The 19,591-nt window shown below is 31.0% G+C and overlaps 2 protein-coding genes across 4 annotated transcripts; both read left to right on the forward strand.

The window, feature by feature from the left end:
- Positions 1-807: 807 nt before the first annotated feature.
- Positions 808-5,516, forward strand: LOC124828574 (Pyridoxal phosphate (PLP)-dependent transferases superfamily protein). Of its 3 annotated transcripts, none has more exons than XM_047301909.2 (10): positions 808-940; positions 1,366-1,488; positions 1,654-1,701; positions 2,401-2,529; positions 3,173-3,232; positions 3,644-3,800; positions 3,875-3,981; positions 4,187-4,245; positions 4,622-4,730; positions 4,904-5,516. In XM_047301909.2, the coding sequence occupies exons 2-10, from the start codon at positions 1,426-1,428 to the stop codon at positions 5,357-5,359; spliced, it is 1,188 nt and encodes a 395-aa protein (XP_047157865.1). In that variant the 5' UTR covers positions 808-940; positions 1,366-1,425; the 3' UTR covers positions 5,360-5,516. The 3 variants fall into 3 exon arrangements, with proteins under 3 accessions (XP_047157865.1, XP_047157864.1, XP_087948777.1); XM_047301908.2 differs by lacking the exon at positions 808-940 and adding an exon at positions 976-1,210; XM_088092651.1 differs by lacking the exon at positions 808-940 and having other exon boundaries at positions 1,236-1,488.
- A 670-nt stretch (positions 5,517-6,186) lies between these two features.
- Positions 6,187-8,973, forward strand: ERH3 (P-loop containing nucleoside triphosphate hydrolases superfamily protein). The gene is made up of 6 exons (XM_047301907.2): positions 6,187-7,217; positions 7,317-7,508; positions 7,666-7,910; positions 8,019-8,177; positions 8,273-8,360; positions 8,505-8,973. Exons 1-6 carry the CDS (start codon positions 6,636-6,638, stop codon positions 8,784-8,786), a joined length of 1,548 nt encoding a protein of 515 aa, XP_047157863.2. The 5' UTR covers positions 6,187-6,635; the 3' UTR covers positions 8,787-8,973.
- The last annotated feature ends 10,618 nt before the right edge of the window (positions 8,974-19,591 follow it).

The following is a 19,591-nucleotide window of genomic DNA, read 5'->3' on the forward strand; positions in this document are numbered from 1 at the left end:
TATTTATAAAAGTACCATGAATTCATTACTAGTTAAATCATATGAATTAAAACCTAAGTAAAGAGCAATTAGACCAAAATTTATTGCATACAAAAGTTTTGAATATCATCATTAAATATTTGTTAATTAGTAAATATTATTGTGTCCTTAATGAATGACTTAAGACTAATAAATTGATATTTAATGACCATAAATGTATTGTCTTTACATTCAAATACATTAATGAAGTGACAGATAGATAGTTAGTGTTTTGTTTCTTACCAGAGATAAACATAAATACTTAAATGTTATATAAATATTCTAAAATACTTTCATGGTTAATAAAATATGTTAAAAAAATTATATTGAAATGTTTATATAGAGTGTTATAGTTATGTTTGGTGAGAACATTTTATTATTAAAGTGCAACTGAGAATTAATTCAATATAAAATTATATTTTAAATGACTAATTTTACATAAAGTTATAAAATTTAAGAATCAATTTTGAATTTATTTTAAGTAAACTTCAAGAGAACAAAGTAACCATTTGTTTTGAAAAAAAAAATTAAGAAAACGTGACGGCGTCGTTTTAGCAGACCAGTGTTGAGTAATTGTCCGCGTGTGCCTTTCATGGCCCAGACAGTGGGAAAAAGCACGCAATCCAAATCGCCATTGTTTTTTTCTTTTAAGATTCGTGTCTTTCTTTTCTTCTTTTTCTTTTTTTTTCTTTCTGCAAACAAACAAACAAACTCTTCCCTTATCTTTCTTTCCCTCAATTTCTGGGAATTACTGTCCCCTTCTGCATTAAACAGTTTCACACTTCAATCAGAGCACGTTAAAAAAAAAAATCATTTTTTGCATAATTCTGCAACATCCAAACCTATTTTACATACATTTGAAAAATACCCAAAATATGAAAGAGACAATTTTTGCACAGAGGAAAGGAGAATAATTACTTGGGTGGGTGAAATTGTTTGTTCCATTCTTTCTTTCTATTCTAAAAACAGCATCCAATTCGATCTTCCTTGACCAACACCAGCAGCTGTAGCAGTAGCAATTGTAGTGGAAACTGACCCACTCCTTTGCTCAAAATATATTAATTCTGACAGCCCAAAAGTCAAACAAAGAAAACCACCAAACAGTAACTGAACTAGATAGATACGTAAAAAAAAGAGCCTCATGCTTTGTCTCCCTTTTCATCAAGCGTGACAAGCTTCATTTTTCTTTTCTGTAAATCAAAAAAGTTCCCTTTCTTTCTGTTTTCTTTTTTTTTTCTTTAATTATATTTTATATATATTTATACATATATGATGACGTATTTTTGTTTAATAATTCGGAAAGGTATAAGACTAACGTTTGAAAGTTGGTGTCTTCTGGTTGGGTAGGTTCACGGGTAGGCTATTTTTTTTTTTCTGGTGAGGTCAAGATCACAGAATTGGGGAGAGATGAGTTCGCTCTTGAAGCTTTCAAGGAGGGCCTTGGAAACTGAGATGCCCGTTATGGTTCAGGTACTAAGTACTCAGTACTCACTCTCGTGTCATTTCTTTCTTCATTGGAATTTGATCCCTTCCAATGGGTATGTTTGTCTTTTGGAGTGATGATGTTTGGTTTGGTTTGATTTGAGAATAAAATGTTTTTGATAACCAAGGTTGTTGGTGTCTGTGTGTTTGCAGATGCAGGAACTGATCCGAGGATCTAAAAATGCTGTGTCTTTGGCCCAGGTCTTTTTCTTCTCTCCCATTAATGCTTGTTTATAGAAATTAATCTAACCCCTTGGTGATTTTTGCGAGGAACTCGGAGAAGGGGATGGGGGTTTTCAATGTTTGATTATACATTAGTTTAACTTGCTTGGGAGTTTGGTATGATTTGGAGAAAGATTGAGAAGTGAGAACAGTTTTATTTTCTACTATTTACGAATTGGGACTTGTTTTGGTGCGCGTTAGATGGGTTTGTTCCTTTTAGTAAACTGTAAATGATGATTATGGGCACGGCCTTAAAATGTTTGGGGGACTGTTTTATAAATCTGCTTCCTTCTTGATCTACAAAATGGCCGAGCCACAACATTTTTTAGTTGAAACAGGAAACGAGATGAACAGAATTATAGTTTTGGTTTTCTTGCTCTATTTGAATGTGAATTATGACCTCAATATCCAAAGGTGGATTTCAAGCTGAATTTAGGGCCTGATTTATGTGATGTAGCTTACTTTTATAGGATTGTGAGCTAAACTGGAGGCCATGTGGTTTTGATTATGCATCTGATTTTGGTTCAACGCATTTAATAATCAACTGAAGTTTGTCCATCAGCTTTTAAATTATATTGCTCTGACTAGTGACCACTAGAATTCTTTTGATTTTAATGTATTGTTGTTTGCTCCTTAGCTGCAATTTGTAATGGATTTTGTTAAAATTATGTACTGTAGGGAGTGGTTCATTGGCAACCTCCCGAGCAAGCTTTGAAAAAGGTGAAAGAACTTGTATCTGATCCTATAGTCAGTCGATATGGTAATGATGAAGGTATTCCTGAACTCAGAGCAGCTTTGATTAAAAAGGTAAATGGTATAATTTTTTCGTGCAATCTGTATTCTGTACTACTGGGAATTTGGAAAATCAAGTTATTTGTTTGAAGTTCTTCAATTGATCAGAGCTCGAGGCTTGCATCCATGTTGAAACCCATAGAATGTCATTTGTAGCAGTTGAATTGGACAATCCGAAGCATTTTACACAATGGATTGTGATAGTTGTTTTGTTTTGTTTAAGGATGATTAACTTTATTATTTGTACTAAGTAATATGCACTGTTTTCCTTTACCTGTAGTTGAAGTTGATTATATGTAGATCACAGACTACTGTACTGTCCGCACGACAACTTGTGATGTCATTTGGGATAATAGAAATTTTATAGTGTAAATGTTATGGTTGCCTGAAAACTGTATCAACACAGAAAAAATATCTCAAAAAGAAAATGGAATTGCTGTGAAAACCTCCTCCAACCAGTGTTATTTCAAAACTTGAAATGGAATTGTAGTCACTAGGATTACGTACAAGCAACAGAAAACTAAATAAAATAGGAACTTAGTTGCTTTCACTACAAGTCGAGTTGTATCTTACTGTTCTGATAAATTATTTTGCTATATGAAATTTGGATCTTGGTGACCAATGAATTAACTAATTCGTTTTTATCACGTTGATGTAGTTGCGTGATGAAAATAATTTGCACAAATCTTCGGTAATGGTTACATCAGGGGCGAATCAGGTGAGGTTATCAATACTGTAAATTTTGTTTTATGTTCATTATTTTGTTATATCCTAGAAAAGCTAACAGTTTCTGAAAAGATGAAGCATTAGCATTCCAGCTTCAATTTCAGTTCTTTATAACAATTTAAATTTAGCCTTTCTTATGCAAAATTTCATCTATAACCATTATGGTGTTGTTACTTCTCCTTCCTGAAGCTCAAAAAGCATTTTAAAGGATATGTCTGATAGGACTAGCATGTTTTTTGTTATTGTGGAGACAATAACTGTTGACTGGATTAGCATAACAGTTTATATTTTCTATGACTTGTTGCCCGTTAATTTTATGCTACTTCGATCTCTTTGAGTTTGAGCTTTCAACAGTGCCAATCTAAAAAATCCGTGGTAACTCATTCTATTCCAACAAATACAGGCATTTGTAAATCTAGTTCTTACTCTGTGTGATCCGGATGACTCCGTGGTTCTGTTTGCTCCATACTACTTCAATGCGTACATGTCCTTCCAGATGACTGGTGTTACCAATATAATAGTTGGTCCTGGTAGCCCAGACACACTTCATCCTGATGCAGGTAAGAAGCTGCATGATCTTGTTGCTTTCTATGTTGTTTTTAAGGCTATTTATGAGAAATGTCTTGATTTTCAGATTGGTTGGAAAAAATATTATCTGAAACTAAACCAGCTCCAAAGCTTGTAACTGTTGTAAATCCAGGCAATCCAACTGGAACCTACATTCCAGAGCCCCTTTTAAAGGTTTTTCTGTCCTCCCCACCTTCTCTTCTAATATATCAACAGCTACTATGATTTTAGATGTGCTACATTTTTAATCTTTTTGTGTTGCCAATATGGCTGATTTGACATCAACAGAATTCCCAAAGAATATGTTGATTGACCATTATGCTATTCTTTTAAAAAAACTATAAAATTTCTGAGTCAGTATTTTCTCTTATTTGATCAGAGGATTTCAGATCTGTGCAAGAAGGCTGGCTCTTGGCTTATTGTTGATAATACATACGAGTAAGCCTTTTAAACTTGCTGTGCTAGTAGACTTTATCACATTATTTTCTTTAATTATGAAAAGAAAGAAAACAAAAACTTTTTGTTGTTCTGCTAACCTTTTAATTAGTTGGTTATAGGCATTTGATCAAGATAATTCCTAATTTTTTTACTAGTTTTTCTGTCATTTACCATTTAAAATCACTTTTTAATCTGTTTCACTTATATTGTAGTCAGCCTCTCTTGTACAAAATCCTTATGAGATCCTACCTGCAGTCTTCTTCTCTAACTATGACCACCTACGACAATTCTACTACAATTCTCTGAATCTTATCGACTGAGTTACAGGTTCATGTTTCAAAAATAGAGTATATAAACAGATTAATTTTGCGTGCAGGTATTTTATGTACGATGGTCTGAAACATTCTTGTATTGAGGGAGATCATATTGTTAATGTTTTCTCATTCTCAAAAGCATATGGAATGATGGGATGGCGGGTTGGATATGTAAGTAGTCCTTTTATAGTTTTGGTATTGATCAGTACTTTATGTTGTAGTATAGTATTCCATCGATTTTTGTTTTGTGCTGCCTAGTAGTTACACTTTCAGTTGCAAACTTCATAAAAGTAGTGTTGATAGATCAGCACTGCCTAGTCTGTCCTAATAGCTGATTATTGCAGATAGCGTACCCCTCTGAAGTAGAAAACTTTGCTGAACAACTTCTCAAAGTTCAAGACAACATTCCCATCTGTGCTTCAATATTATCACAGTATCTTGCCCTGTATTCACTGGAACTGGGTCCTCAGTGGGTTGTAGACCGGGTAAAAAGTCTTGACAAGAACAAAGAAATTGTTTTAGAAGCTCTCTCTCCCCTTGGAGAGGGTTCTGTTAAAGGAGGAGAGGGTGCCATATACCTCTGGGCGAAGCTCCCACATGCAAATGCCTACGATGATTTTGATGTTGTTCGCTGGCTCGCTAACAAGCATGGTGTTGCAGTAATCCCAGGAAAAGCATGTGGTTGTCCTGGCAATCTTAGAATTTCGTTTGGAGGCTTGACAGAGAATGATTGCAGAGCTGCTGCAGAAAGACTCAAGAAAGGCTTAGAAGAATTGGTTAGAGATGGACTGCGTCAGTAACTGAGATTAATCATAGAACATCCCCTTCCCAAGCAAACCAAGCCTCCATAGTGGAAAAACAAAAACACCAGTAGATATCAATAGAAAGAAATTTCACTTGCCAATGTAGCAAGTTTGCAACTGATGAATTTTGAATAAATGGAGGATTTACTTTCTACCCGGTCAAGTTGTGGGATTGCAAGTTTTAATTATTTTCATTCTGTTATATTTCAAAACATTGGCTTCAAATGCATGCATGCACTTTTTTCATAGAAATTTGTCTGATTGATCTAACTATCATTAAATCTGACCCAACAAGCAAGAATGACCCTTCTTGTTTTTTAAAGCTTTATGGAAATTTATTTTATCCATCCTTCACAAATAAGAGATTTACAGCAGAATGGTTGTGGTGGATTTGTGGTCTTAGAACTTATAACTTATAACTCCTCAATTGTCTTCCATTTTATCAGTCACCTATTTGTACACTTGAATGTGCTGTCTGTAATGGCTCTATCTTGAATCTTGATATATTATTTTCTTTTGTTGTTCTAACATATATACTACCCAGTTTATGAACACATTCATCGTAATATTAAGTTATACTATTCTTTAGATCTGACACACGATGTAGAAGCAAACAGTAGTAATTAAAATTTGACCGTAGAAACACTTCCGTTGTCCTCTGTCTCTCTTGTTTTATCGTGATTAATTACCACATTTTGCCATCCTCATTCGTTAACTTAATGCAACAACAAACAATTTGCACCATTAGTCATTGGTTGTTAGAACTGGTTGGTTGTTGTCGCTTCAATTTGGGAACTGTCAGTCCATACTTCAAGCAACCTCAACATTATATTCGCATCAAGCGTAACAACAGATAGATATAGCACTGATTATTTGATCCCATATCAAACATTACAATTCGTTTGGTGTGAAAACTAGCCTTTCACTTTCACTTTCAGCTAAGGTTCGCTACAATAGATCATACAAGAACGGGTATTATCGATTAAATAAGTTAAAAGTAAAGAAAATGAAAAGGAGTTGGTGGAAGGTGGCGGCGCTGGAATCGACAGTGATAGTGATAGTGGTTCAAAAATTGAGATGGAAATGCCAAGCTTGTTGGGTGGTGGTGGGTCCATTCCGTTACCAGCAGCCAACGCCAACCACTCCAAATCCGATCCTACCCTACCCTTCCCACACGGACACAGAGTAATGCTAACCTCACGATGAAAGAACGAACCCAGATGAAATGAAGAAGAAAACATCATTGTTGGTGTGAAATGAAAAAAAATTAAAAATGAGTGGGAGGAGTTGGTTGAGTGGCATGCATGAGCACCTTAAATTGGCGAGAGAATACGCGGCGGAAGGACTCTACGACACCTCTATCATCTTCTTCGACGGCGCCGTTGCCCGAATCGGCGACCACCTCAACTCCGTCGACGACCCTTTAGTGAGAGCGAAATGGATGAACGTGAAGAAAGCGCTGTGCGATGAAACCCAAGTGGTGAAACAACTAGACGCGGAGAGAAGGGCGTTTAAGGAAACTCGATCACGATCACGATCACGATCACACTCCTCCTCCTCCTTTGTTTTTCAACCGTCGGATGAGTATCACATTCCCACTACCACTCCTCGCGCTTCCACCGTCGACGAACATGACCCCGACGTCTGGAGACCGCCAAGTCGAGATGCCAGAAGGCCCGCCATGCCCACTGCTCGAAAGGACGGAGCTTGGAGCCGAGGCTCTACCAGGCCCGCTGCTGGTGCCGTAAAGCCCAGCAGGGTTGGCTCTGGGCCCCGACCACCGACGGATGGAAAGAACGGCGGCGGCGGTGCTTCTGGAAAGGGTAGCAGGACAGGTGATGGTTCACGTTCAGTTGTAAGTAAGTTGTTAGTGTTGTGAATAGGAAGAATTTGGAGTTAATTAAATTGGAGATGAAATGAAATGAGATTCGATTGATTTGTGGATGGATTGCAGAATGAAGATGGGAAGAAGTCAAAAAAGTATGAGTATGAAGGTCCTGATCCTGAGCTGGCGGAAATGTTGGAAAGGGATGTGTTAGAAAGGTCTCCTGGTGTGAGATGGGACGATGTTGCAGGCCTCACTCAAGCAAAAAGCCTTCTAGAAGAAGCCCTTGTACTTCCCTTGTGGATTCCTGAATATTTCCAGGTTAGTTTACCTTTTTCCCTATCTACTCTATTATATATCAATTGTTTATATTTTAGTCTTTTATATTTATCAAAATTAAAAATGCTGCTTGAGTTTCCTTAGTCGGTCTAAGCAGAGGAAGAGGAGTTCAATGGAACGTTGTTTTGTGTTGTTGCAGGGAATAAGGAGACCTTGGAAAGGTGTACTCATGTTTGGCCCTCCAGGAACTGGGAAAACTCTTCTTGCTAAAGCAGTTGCCACTGAATGTGGTACCACTTTCTTTAACGTTTCTTCAGCTACTTTGGCATCTAAATGGCGTGGAGAGAGCGAGCGCATGGTACGGTGTTTGTTTGATCTTGCAAGAGCACATGCACCCAGTACCATTTTCATTGATGAAATCGATTCTCTATGCAATGCTAGGGGGTAAGCAATTCAACAATCTTCTTCTTGATGATCCATGTATTTGTGCTTCAGATTCACCCTTAGAAAAGGTTTAACTTTGATTGAGTTGAGCTGAGTTGTTTTCATCAGGTCTTCCGGGGAGCATGAATCATCCAGAAGGGTGAAGTCTGAACTTCTAGTTCAGGTTGATGGTGTAAACAATAGTTCCAAAAATGAAGATGGAACCCGTAAGATAGTAATGGTTTTGGCAGCCACTAACTTTCCATGGGACATAGATGAGGCACTGAGGTTTCTATTTGCTTTACTTTATCCTTTTCTTTCCCCATAATTTGTAAATGATCATTGGCTATACATGCTTTTATTTTGATGGCAATGCAAATCAGGAGAAGGTTGGAAAAGCGTATATACATTCCTCTTCCAAATTTGGAGAGTCGTAAAGAGCTGATCCGTATCAATCTGAGGACTGTAGAGGCAAGTTAGAAGGCATATTATATTATATTACTCTGATGCTGTGTTGTTTATTATGTTTTAGTTATGGAATGAAATGAGAATAGATGGATTTGTTCGTTCTGAGTAAGGAAAATGAAAGTAGTGTTGTTGTGTGGCACCATGCAGGTGGCCACTGATGTGAACATAGAGGAAGTGGCCAAAAGGACAGAAGGGTACAGTGGAGATGACTTGACAAATGTGTGCCGTGATGCTTCCCTGAATGGTATGAGGCGTAAGATAGCAGGAAAAACGCGTGATGAGATCAAGAAGATGTCCAAGGATGAGATTTCCAAGGACCCTGTTGCAATGTGTGATTTTACAGAAGCTTTGAAGAAAGTTCAACCAAGTGTTTCTCAGGCTGACATTGAACGCCATCAAAAGTGGTTTTCTGAATTTGGATCAGCCTGAACACTTTTTTTTAACTACAAATCTTGCATTCTCTGGATGGATGATTTCGATTTTCAGGTTTAGAAGGGGTGCAACAAAATGTGCCATGAATTATCATTTTCTGATATGCCTCTAAAGAACTTCAACTTTGAGAACATTGTGTACTATACAAATATACTTTTACATGAAATACTTGAAAGCACCAGAATCAATCCTTGAAATTGATCTAGATTAGAATTGCAAGCATCAAAGTAATATCTATTATTCATACAAGTTGGTAGTTGTCTAAACTCCCTTTGCCAACAACAATCACTTATTCATATGTCAAGGTCACTCTCACAATCTCTTCTATCACTACTGAAATCATTTTAAGAAAAACTATCAAAAAGATATAACAATAACGAAATATAAGTTCAACTTCACTTAAGGAATTAAATCATTTTAAGACGATGAATATATGAGTCTTTATTCTTATATAATGTTCAAATTTCTTATTTTTACTAAGAAAGACATAACATCAACTAGTCAAGAGTTTCACCCCACATAAGGGAATAACACCATTGTTTCGGTTTGTGGGATTAAAGTCAACTCTTTTTCTTGATCCGTTCTTTTAACTTTAAGTCAGTTTTTTCTTTACTTCGCATAGGTCAACTGTCATACTTACGTTTAATGTAATCGTTTTTAGCATTATCCCTCATTTAAGGACAATCATTCTATTCTCTCAGCATTCCAAGTCGGTCTTGACATACTATACAATCACTTTAGACAATAACTTCATAGTTTTAATTCTTATATGAAAGTCATCTTTCTCATTTTTATTCAGTTAAAACTTAGATTTACTAATATTTTCTAACACTTTCAAATATGTAATATACAATTCAATTTTTTTTATGTAATATATGGTTCAATAATTTATTTTAGAAATGTATAAAAAGATATTATGTACACATAAGAGAGGCAAATATTATAAATAAGTTTTTTTGTGTATAGATTTAGTGAGGATAGAATGATAGACAGAAGAAGTGCAACTGTGACGTCCTTGAAATTTGATTAGTGAGTTGTGAGTGAAATTATATCTCTTGTCAATGTTGATCTAACTTTTCATCAAAGTAGAAGCATCACAATAATCTTCAGTCTTCAATAACGCAGAAACGTATTGTTCCGAACTGACATATCACGGTTTTGGGGTAAACAAACACAATAGTAGAGAAGCCAAACCCACGAAGCCCAACATTGATGTTTCAAATTTCATTTCAAGTACATTTTGGACCATTACACCTTTTCTTACTATGTTTTGTCATCCATATATAACTTATTCACTAAAATGCAATGCAATATCACCAACCTATAGTGCTATAGTTGAGTGGAACCCTTACTCATAAAGCTACCAAACTTAGGTAATTTTTCACAAAATTATGGAAATCTATAATTCTTTTATAGAAATACCGAAATAAAATGATCGATCAATTGTGTTTAAAAAAACAATTTTATTATAAAAAAACGTATTTGTGAAAAATATTTTAATTCATTTTTAAAATTAAAATGAAATGACTGCTTAGCCTATATAAATGTAATCCCAACTTTAGAAATAGCACAATAATGCCTTCACTTATACGAAGGGAAAAGTTTGGCCTGCAAATAGTTAGTTTAAAAATAATCTAAATTACAAACAAAATAATTAAAATAATATACTAATAGTTTAACGAATAACTGAACGTGAAGGAATCTTTTTAGAAAAAGAAAAAAGAAAACTCATCTTTAATTTAACTTAAATGCCTAATCATTGATCTGAAAATTGAACCGAATCAATCAATTGACCGAAAACTTTGCATTGATTTAACTTTTGAACAATATAAATCATTCATTTGACTTAAAAAAAAAGGTAAAATCACGCAAAAAAAGGAGTTCATATCCGGACCAATACAAATGTTTGATGTAACCCCATTTTTTATGAAAAATTAACATATTATTTTCAATTAAAAGAATAATTTGTAGTATTATTGGACGTTGTTGAAACTTAAAACCGAACATTACAGTATAATTAATTGAACGTGCATGAATATCTGAATTTTAAGAACATATACAAAAAGTTTAATCGTTATTGTTATCAATATTATAATTAATCAATACAAATTCAATTTTGAAACTATCTTTTTCAAGGATAAACTTATATTAGATATAATGATTAGGTTCTCAGTCTAAAATCTTAACCACTTGTTAGATTTATTGAGAAAGAAAATTTATTGAAGAAACAGAAAATTAAGGAGACTTCGGTTAATCAAATAAAAGATTGATATTTATTTTTCATTCAAAATATTAAGACAATTAATTAATGATAATGGTATATAGTGTTTCAATACTTTAATATAAGATTTAAATTCACACTTAGAATTTTCAACACTAATAGATATTATCATTCATTTTCTTCCATTTTAATTGGATTTTAATTTGGTTAATACATATTATATTTTATGATAATGGTGAAGAAGAAGAAAAGATTTATGAATTTTTAAAGTTTGAGTTTAAAAGCAACAGATGTAAAATGAGTAGGCATATGAGGGTCCAGTTTGAAGGAAACACGTGCAATAATTATACTGAGTCTTGTCTCCACCATTGTTTGTTGTGTTGTTAGCATTGGTGTTGTGTTGTGATGAATGAGTGAGAAATTAGAAAGAAAAGCCTAGAATTATGTAAGAGTTGCTTCTCCATTAGTGTACCTTGATGCTATGTGTTATCATATGAAAGATGCCTTTGTCTCTGCCGTCATCTGTTTAGCCACGACACTAATTTATGATATTCGGTTTTCTTGTACCTTTTTAGAACAACAACATTCATCTCATAATGCTTCACATATACACTACTCATTCACTACCTTCCAAACATAACTTGTATTGATGGGAAATTCAAGTGTAAGTTCAAGTCTCACATTAGATATAAATAAGAAAGTAGAACAATATATAAATGTGAAAAACTCGTTAACCCATTGTCTTAAGGTTTTGGATAAAGAGTGATATCGATCCTTTATATAATTGGTTCAGATGTTATTAGTGTTTGTGTAGTCTACATGAAACTTTCTCCTCAATAGACCCAAGAGTGATATAGGTAAGCGAGTTCATGTCTTTTTCTTCCTATCATAATTTTTTTTTTCTAATTAAGTTTTATATTCTTCATAAATTCCAATACTTTTTATTTAGTTTTTATCAATATATTCATTTTTTTAAGTAGCTGTGGAGATCCATGCATATAAAATTTCTTCCTTCTTTCTTGTTATTTTTCACTTATCACAACTTTATTTTCAATTTTAACTAAATTAAATAGTTATTGATATAATTTTCTTGATAATTATTGAAAAAAAATCCCAACAATATATGGTTGAATACAGTATTGATCATTATAAATTTTACAATTTCATCATAGTAATAATAGCAATTTGCGATTGCATTTGTCATTATCAAGATGAATGAAAATAATGTTTGACCTAGATTCAAGAGGAAAGTCACTTATACCATAACCACCACGTGATTAATCAGTTTTTGGTTAATATTCTTAAGATAAATATAAGTAAAAAACAAAAACAAATATTTTATACGATATAGTGCTTATTTATTTTTTTAACATAACATGATAGCATAGGCTTATGAATCCTAATAAGCATATACTTTTGTAGATAGTGCATAGGCTTACGAATGCATATATGAGGAAGATGCCACCCAGTTATGTTGAAACATAAAGAATCTTGCTTTTATGGTGCTACTTTCTTCATCAAAATCATTTCCTGCAAGTAGAAAGCTAAACAAAACCGAATATCTCCAAACATAAACATCCTAGTACTCCACACGTTTTTGTTCTAAATAATAGTAGAATAATTAATACACATTCACTGTATTATTAGGTTATACTCTTTGAACAATAGCCCTTAGACATTTTCACAAACATGACTCCATATGGACAAGCACTGCATGCAAGATCTGGAAAGAGTTTTTCACACCATTCACGATAATCAAACATAGTACAGCTGAAATTTTTCTAATAGTGTGTTTTTTTATCCGTAGGTAGAAATTAAATACACATGAGAAAGTTTACAATAATTAAGATATTTTGAAATAGATTCCTTTTAACTTATTATTAAAAATAAAATTATACGAAGGTTCTATAAATTATGAGAAGTTATAAGAAAGTATGAAAAATAACAATGATTAATTTTTGTTTCGGTTTATGAGATCGAGGTTAATTATTTTTTAATTTTTATTTGTTCAACTTCTTACACAGATTATGTTCGTCCTTTGTTCCGTTATAGAAAGATTACCTACAGAAAGTATTATAATGTCAAAGTCATCAAAGATTTATAGTCTAACAATAAATACATATTAAATATAATTAACCTATCATATTTATAGATTTCAGAATGCATTTTGAATTAATATCAATTTAATTACGAAAACTAGTATTAATCATGTTTTGTCTTAAAATAAACAAAAAATTCTAATTATTGTTTAGAATCAACTATTCGAGTCATTTTATCCGTTCGACCGGTTCATTAAATGTTTATAATGGATTGAACTTAGTACAATGGTACAGTAGAATTTTATAAACAAAAGAATTAACATGATGAAAACAAGATTCCATGAATGAAATTTTCCTGATCGTTAAAATGAGGGAGCATGGGTTTGATTTCCTTGTTTAACGTGTCCTATTTGTTCCTAGATCTTAGGTATTTCCTAGTTTTTCTTTTCATGGGAAAAAGACAAGAAAAAGATAGAAACAAAACAAAAGAAAAAAACTTTCATACAACAAGAATAAAGAAGTAACCTTACGGAACCAAACTACATTCGATTGGTTATATCAAAATTAATTTAGGTAAGAATTAATGTCATATAATTGACTCATCCTACATCTTAATTAGTCATCATAATCTTTAAAAAAAAGTACATTCTTTGACATTATGATATTATAAAATTTGATTATGCATTATGATTGTTTTTCCGAATCTCTTAAAAGTCACTAACAATATGTTAATGATTGTTTGAGATGAATTTGGATTCTGTAATCCATAAGCACACACCATAATATATAACAAACTTTGATTTGAGATATTGCAAGAGATTCAACCAATGTTGCAAAAGCCACCCTTTTCTTTCCATTCAAAAGTCTAAGGTAGAATCTTATGAAAAGAAAAAGCCACGATTTTAAATAAATTCAAATTGTTTATCGTGCTTCAATTAGGCTTGTCATAATCTTTAACGTAAGAAAGTACCAACAATCCTTGTCTTTTGAATATGCACGCCAAACTAGATGTGATTTTTGTCACGACTTATTTTATATATTTAATTCATATTTTGTTTTGAAAATTATTAAGATTTCAAATTCTTTTAATCACATAGTTAAGATCAATAATTACATATGAAGTATTTTTTGTTATAAAATTTAAAATTCTATCACAATTTTATTTTTAAAAGATATTCATATAATTGAAAAAATATATATATTTAAAGTGCTATTGAAATCAACTTCTAATTAAGAAATATAAAATTATTGAGCGTACGAAAAAAAAAATCATATTAACTAATTAAGTTATATTTACTTATGTGTGAATTTTTCTATAATTATTTTGATTTAAATATGTGTACCTTAAATTCTTCAGAATATTCTATTTAATTGAATTTTCTCTATAATTGTGTTTATATTTCTATTTTTGAATGATTTTATTTTGAATATCAATGTTAATAAGACTTAATTAATTTAAATATCTTATAAATTTAAATATTAATTTTATTGAAAAATGTCTGTAAAAGAAAAGAAAACAACAATAATTATCTAACTCTATTGACAGTAAAAATCAAATTATAGAATCCTTAAATAAATAAAAAGCAATTCTACACTCAATAGAATTTTTTAATGAAAAATTAACAGAAAATAAATATTAATAAACTCAATTATGCTTCTTTAACGAATGAATATAAATAACGTCCATAAAAGTTTCTTTTAATATTCTAATTTCTCTCACTCAATTATCTATTCCTACTTTTACTTATTTATTTTGAGAAATAAACAAATCTATATTTTCCGTCCATATGTAAAATGATTTTTTTTTATTCACATATTCAAATTTGTTAGCAGATTATTTTTCCCATAATCGATAAGAATCAGTTTTCAGAGGCAACTAATACTTGGTTGTTGATAAAAATTTATATTGTTCATTTTAAATTAAAGATTTTCACGTTTAGTTTTAATACAACTTTCTTAAAAATTTATTATCTAATATTTCAATTAATTTAGTGAAAATAATATATAGTATTTTTACTCCTAGTTAAATTAAGAGGAAAGACTATTAATTTTTTTAACGTATTTTTCTTGTAAAACTCCTTAATCAATTAAAAATATTTATTTATTAAAAAATAGCGTTTTTATAATTTTTCTCTTAATTCCTTTTTATAAGTCATGCGAAAAAAAAATCTATAGGTCGCATTAATGAACCATCAGACAAGGAATTCTCGTACTAACTTTGAATCTGCAAAAAACTAAATTAAATTGCCTTCAATTTTGATTAAATTCCCTGAAAGGAACATACCATTTTGATCCTTAACATTAATAATATATCAACTAAATCAAGAAAGTTATAAAGAAATATCTAGACATTTTTAGTTGTACTACATACTGTAATTGTAATTATATGTAGTTTTAATCAAAATTGTTATAAATTTAAGTATTTTAATTAATATTTTATTTAATAATATTGTTTTATATATTTTTTAACTTAATCATTTATTTTAATTCTTTTAATTAATTGAATGGTGTAGCTGATATTTTATCCTCTCATTTTATTTATTTGTCTCTGTATATCAAACAAAAGTTAGAATTCTTACTTAATAATGCAAAATTGTATTATCTTAATTGTAAAGATGTTAAATAATAATACCGATAATAACTAAAAAGCATAGTTATAGATATTATTGATACAAATCTCAACCCATTTTTTCTATTAAATACATTTTTAATAACAAACAATAAAAATAATTTATTATTTATAACTATAATATTATTTTATATTAACTGTAAAATTTTATTTTAATAAATAAAAATAATTATATAAAAGACGGTCAAAATAATAATTTATTGATCAGATTAATAAAAAATTAATCAAAAAAGTTTCTGACCAAAAAGAAAAATAACACAAACTTAACTATAAAATATAGAAATTTTGAATATTTGATAAATAAAAAATTTAATATATCAGCGGAAAAATATATAAGTTTATTACGAACTTTAAATTTTTATATTATAGGTAAATGAAAAAAAGATAAATAAAATAAGGTGTCGGTTCAGTAGCGACCCAAACGATTCCGACCTCACCATGTTTGAGCCACGTGAAGTGCATGTGCAAGTAAAGAGTTGAGAGAGTATTATCATAAAATTAAATTATTATAATGAATGAATGAGTATGTTATGTGTGATGTTGTGAGCACATACACGAGCCCATGTCCCGTGAATGCATGTCATGTCATCACCAATTACAAGAACAACAGGCCCATCACATGATGTCATACATACATGATTATTTTCTAATATCTAAGATTTTATTCTTATACTATTATTTCGTGTCTTATTTTAGGAAAATTCTAAATAAAAAGGAAAATATATTCCTAATTTATTTCTTCAATATAAAAAAGATAAAAATAGTGTTTGTGAAAGTACTGGGGACAGGTAAAGGCTAATGTAACCACAAAATACCAAAATACTTTACTGCTTTCTTCTTGAAAATAATGATTCATATATACAAAATAATGAATAATAATGAATGAAGGAACAAAAACTCCCATCCACTCATTTTTACATTTTTGTATTTATCATTACTGAATTTTTTATTTAATAATTAAATTTTCCATGTGTATTTATTTATTAAAAAAAATGGAAATAAAAAATTATAATTGAAAAAATTGGTAGGAGCTCACATTAATTGATATGATATTTCCACTTTGTGTATGTTGCTCAATTATGGCTATGATTGTCTTCTTCTCTTTAAAGTTTTTATATGTGTTTCTGAGTTGTCATGCGTCAGTCAATTCCTTCTAATTAGTTTTCTCATAGCTTCAATTGCCATAATTTATAAGATAATTTTCATAGAGGATGAATTGAAATACTTTATAATTTAACTTGAGAATGAACCACAATCTTTTATAATAATTTGAGGAACGAAAATATATTTAATTTTTTTCACATTTTCTTTAATTTTTTGGTTTAAAAGAATTTTCCTATACTTTATTTAGATTGGAGGATGAAAAATAAGAAAGAAAAAGATATACTAATTTAAATTTTAAAAAATAAGTAAAAGCTGAAGTATATTCACTTATTATTCATTTTATTATTTTATTTATTAAATTTAGGATTAAATATGTTTTTAGTCCTTAAACTATTGGTCGTTTCTGGTTTTCGTCCCTCTTTCAAAGTAAGCTACAATTTGGTCCTCATTCTTTTCGAAAACGTTCGTTTTAGTCCTCGAAAACTAACATCGTTTAAAAATTTGGTCCTCATTTAGCAACAAAATGAGGACTAAAACCAAAGTTCCGAGGACTAAAACGAACGTTTCGAAAAGAATGAGGACCAAATTGTACCTTACTTTGAAAGAGGGACGAAAACCAGAAACTGCCAATAGTTTAGGGACTAAAAACATATTTAACCCTTAAATTTATCATAATAAAAATATAAATATTATTAAAATATTAAGAACAAATTTTAATGTAACATAATCGTAATATAGATGTAGGTAAATATTAATGAAAATATCTATTATATAATTAATTAGATAAAAAGAATATATATTATATGAATATACAAGAATATTTATAATTTTTCACTTATAACTAAAAATGACTTACTTTATAAGTGAGTTTCTGGTATAAAAACTGTGTAAAGAGATAAAACATGTTAGCTTTAAATTGCATAAAATTCTAAAATTTATTTTTTTATAGTTTAAATATATTTATAGTTGATAATAAATTAGCTGGTTCAATTCCTATTTATTTTATTTCAGTTTTTCCTTTTCAAAAAGTTAAAACTTTGATTTTGTTTTGTCTAACATGAGATTGTTAATATTTTATATGTTTAGGAAAGACCATGATCATCTAGATATTCACTACATTGGTGTTTGTTCCGTGCTACTAATATCATAAACCTTTAAAATGATTTCTAATCCAAAAAATATTTGCATTTTCTGCCTTAAAATGAACTTCAAATACTAAAAAGTTAATAGAAAATATTTTACATAGACCAAAAGTAAAATTTGGTTGTTTTATAATTTTTCAAAGATAAAATATTCACAATATTCACAATATAGAGATTGAATAATAATTTTTCAAAGATAAAATATTCACAATATAGAGATTGAAATCATCATATGTTCATTTTATAAGAATTCAAAATATATCTAAGTCTCTATTCTAATAAATAATATATTTTAAAATGTAAATACGTTTTAACACAAAGAATAAAAAGAGTTATACATATTTACTTATAGAAAATAAATAATATATTATTATTAATACAGTATTAAGATATTTTAACGATTACCTCTATGAAATTTAGAGGCATGTGCTTTAATTGTATATATTTCATGATTTTAAATATAATATACACACTAATATAATATTGAAATATAATATACATACTAATTTATATATATATATATATATATATATATATATATATATATATATATATATTACTAACACCGTCAAATTCTTACTCACTTTTTATAGATAATATAAAGGTTAAACCCATTAGGAGGTCCTTATTTTCGTGGGGTTGTTCCAACCTTTTCATTTTTGTCAATTTGATCCTTTTTATTGAATAATTGACTCTTATTGAATAATTGACTCAATTGAGTTCCTGTCATTAAATCAACTTAACCCCGTTAAGTTTTTGATGACTGTGAGGGTGACGTGGATGTAATTTCAAACGTGGCTTGCAGAGAGTGTTATACTTGGTTTTTAATAATCATGTGACATTTTCCTAAAAGAACATTTTAAAAATTGAGGTTTTTCTAAAACATTTTATGATTCTCGCAATTGCTCGAGGAGGAGAAACGAAGGCGTTGGAGCTCTCACGGTGTGGTCTCGCGACCCTCGCGGCAGCTCTAACCAACCTGAAACACCCTCTGGCAATTTCAATCAACCCCATATCATCAAGGTCCGTGCAATTACCAAGAGACAAAGACTGAAGCCCATGGCAGAGAAAATCTGAAGCGGTCTGTGCAAGGGTTTCATCAATTAGGGTTTCATATTGGCAAGGGTAAAATGCTCTCTTACTTTCGCGGCGGCTGCTCGCGTTTTGTCATGGCTTCAGTGAATTGGATTGGTGTTGATGGTTTCCTAGGTGACGCGATTCTGGTTTGATTGGTTGCCATGGTTGCCGGATCAAGGTTTGAGTGGCGCGAGATGGAGAAGAGGGGTAGATGAAATTTGCGCTTAGGGTTCTTCGTAGGGTTTGATTTGGGGTTCTTGGGCTGTTGCGCGAATTTGCTTTTCTTTGGTCCCGATTTCTGATGCAGGTTGTGTGAAGGAGATGACGGCCATGGGAGGAGCTTCGCGCCTTTTGGTTCATGATGAAGATGGTGATTTTTTGTTGTTGATGCGGAGGCGCAATTCTGGGTTGGTTTTTGTTTGCAGGTGAATCTGGACTTGATGATGAACGCAGAACGAAGATGCTTCCATGGTTAACCCTAATTTTAAAATCTTTCAGAAAAACCTTAATTTTTTAAATGTTTCATTTAGAAAATGCCACATACAAAGGTTTCATTAATAAAAAGCCAACTATAAGGGTCTGTGCACACT

Source organism: Vigna umbellata, chromosome 6 (genome assembly GCF_029865625.1).
Source record: "Vigna umbellata cultivar VRB3 chromosome 6, Vumbellata_1.0, whole genome shotgun sequence".
Classification (NCBI taxonomy): Eukaryota; Viridiplantae; Streptophyta; class Magnoliopsida; order Fabales; family Fabaceae; genus Vigna; species Vigna umbellata.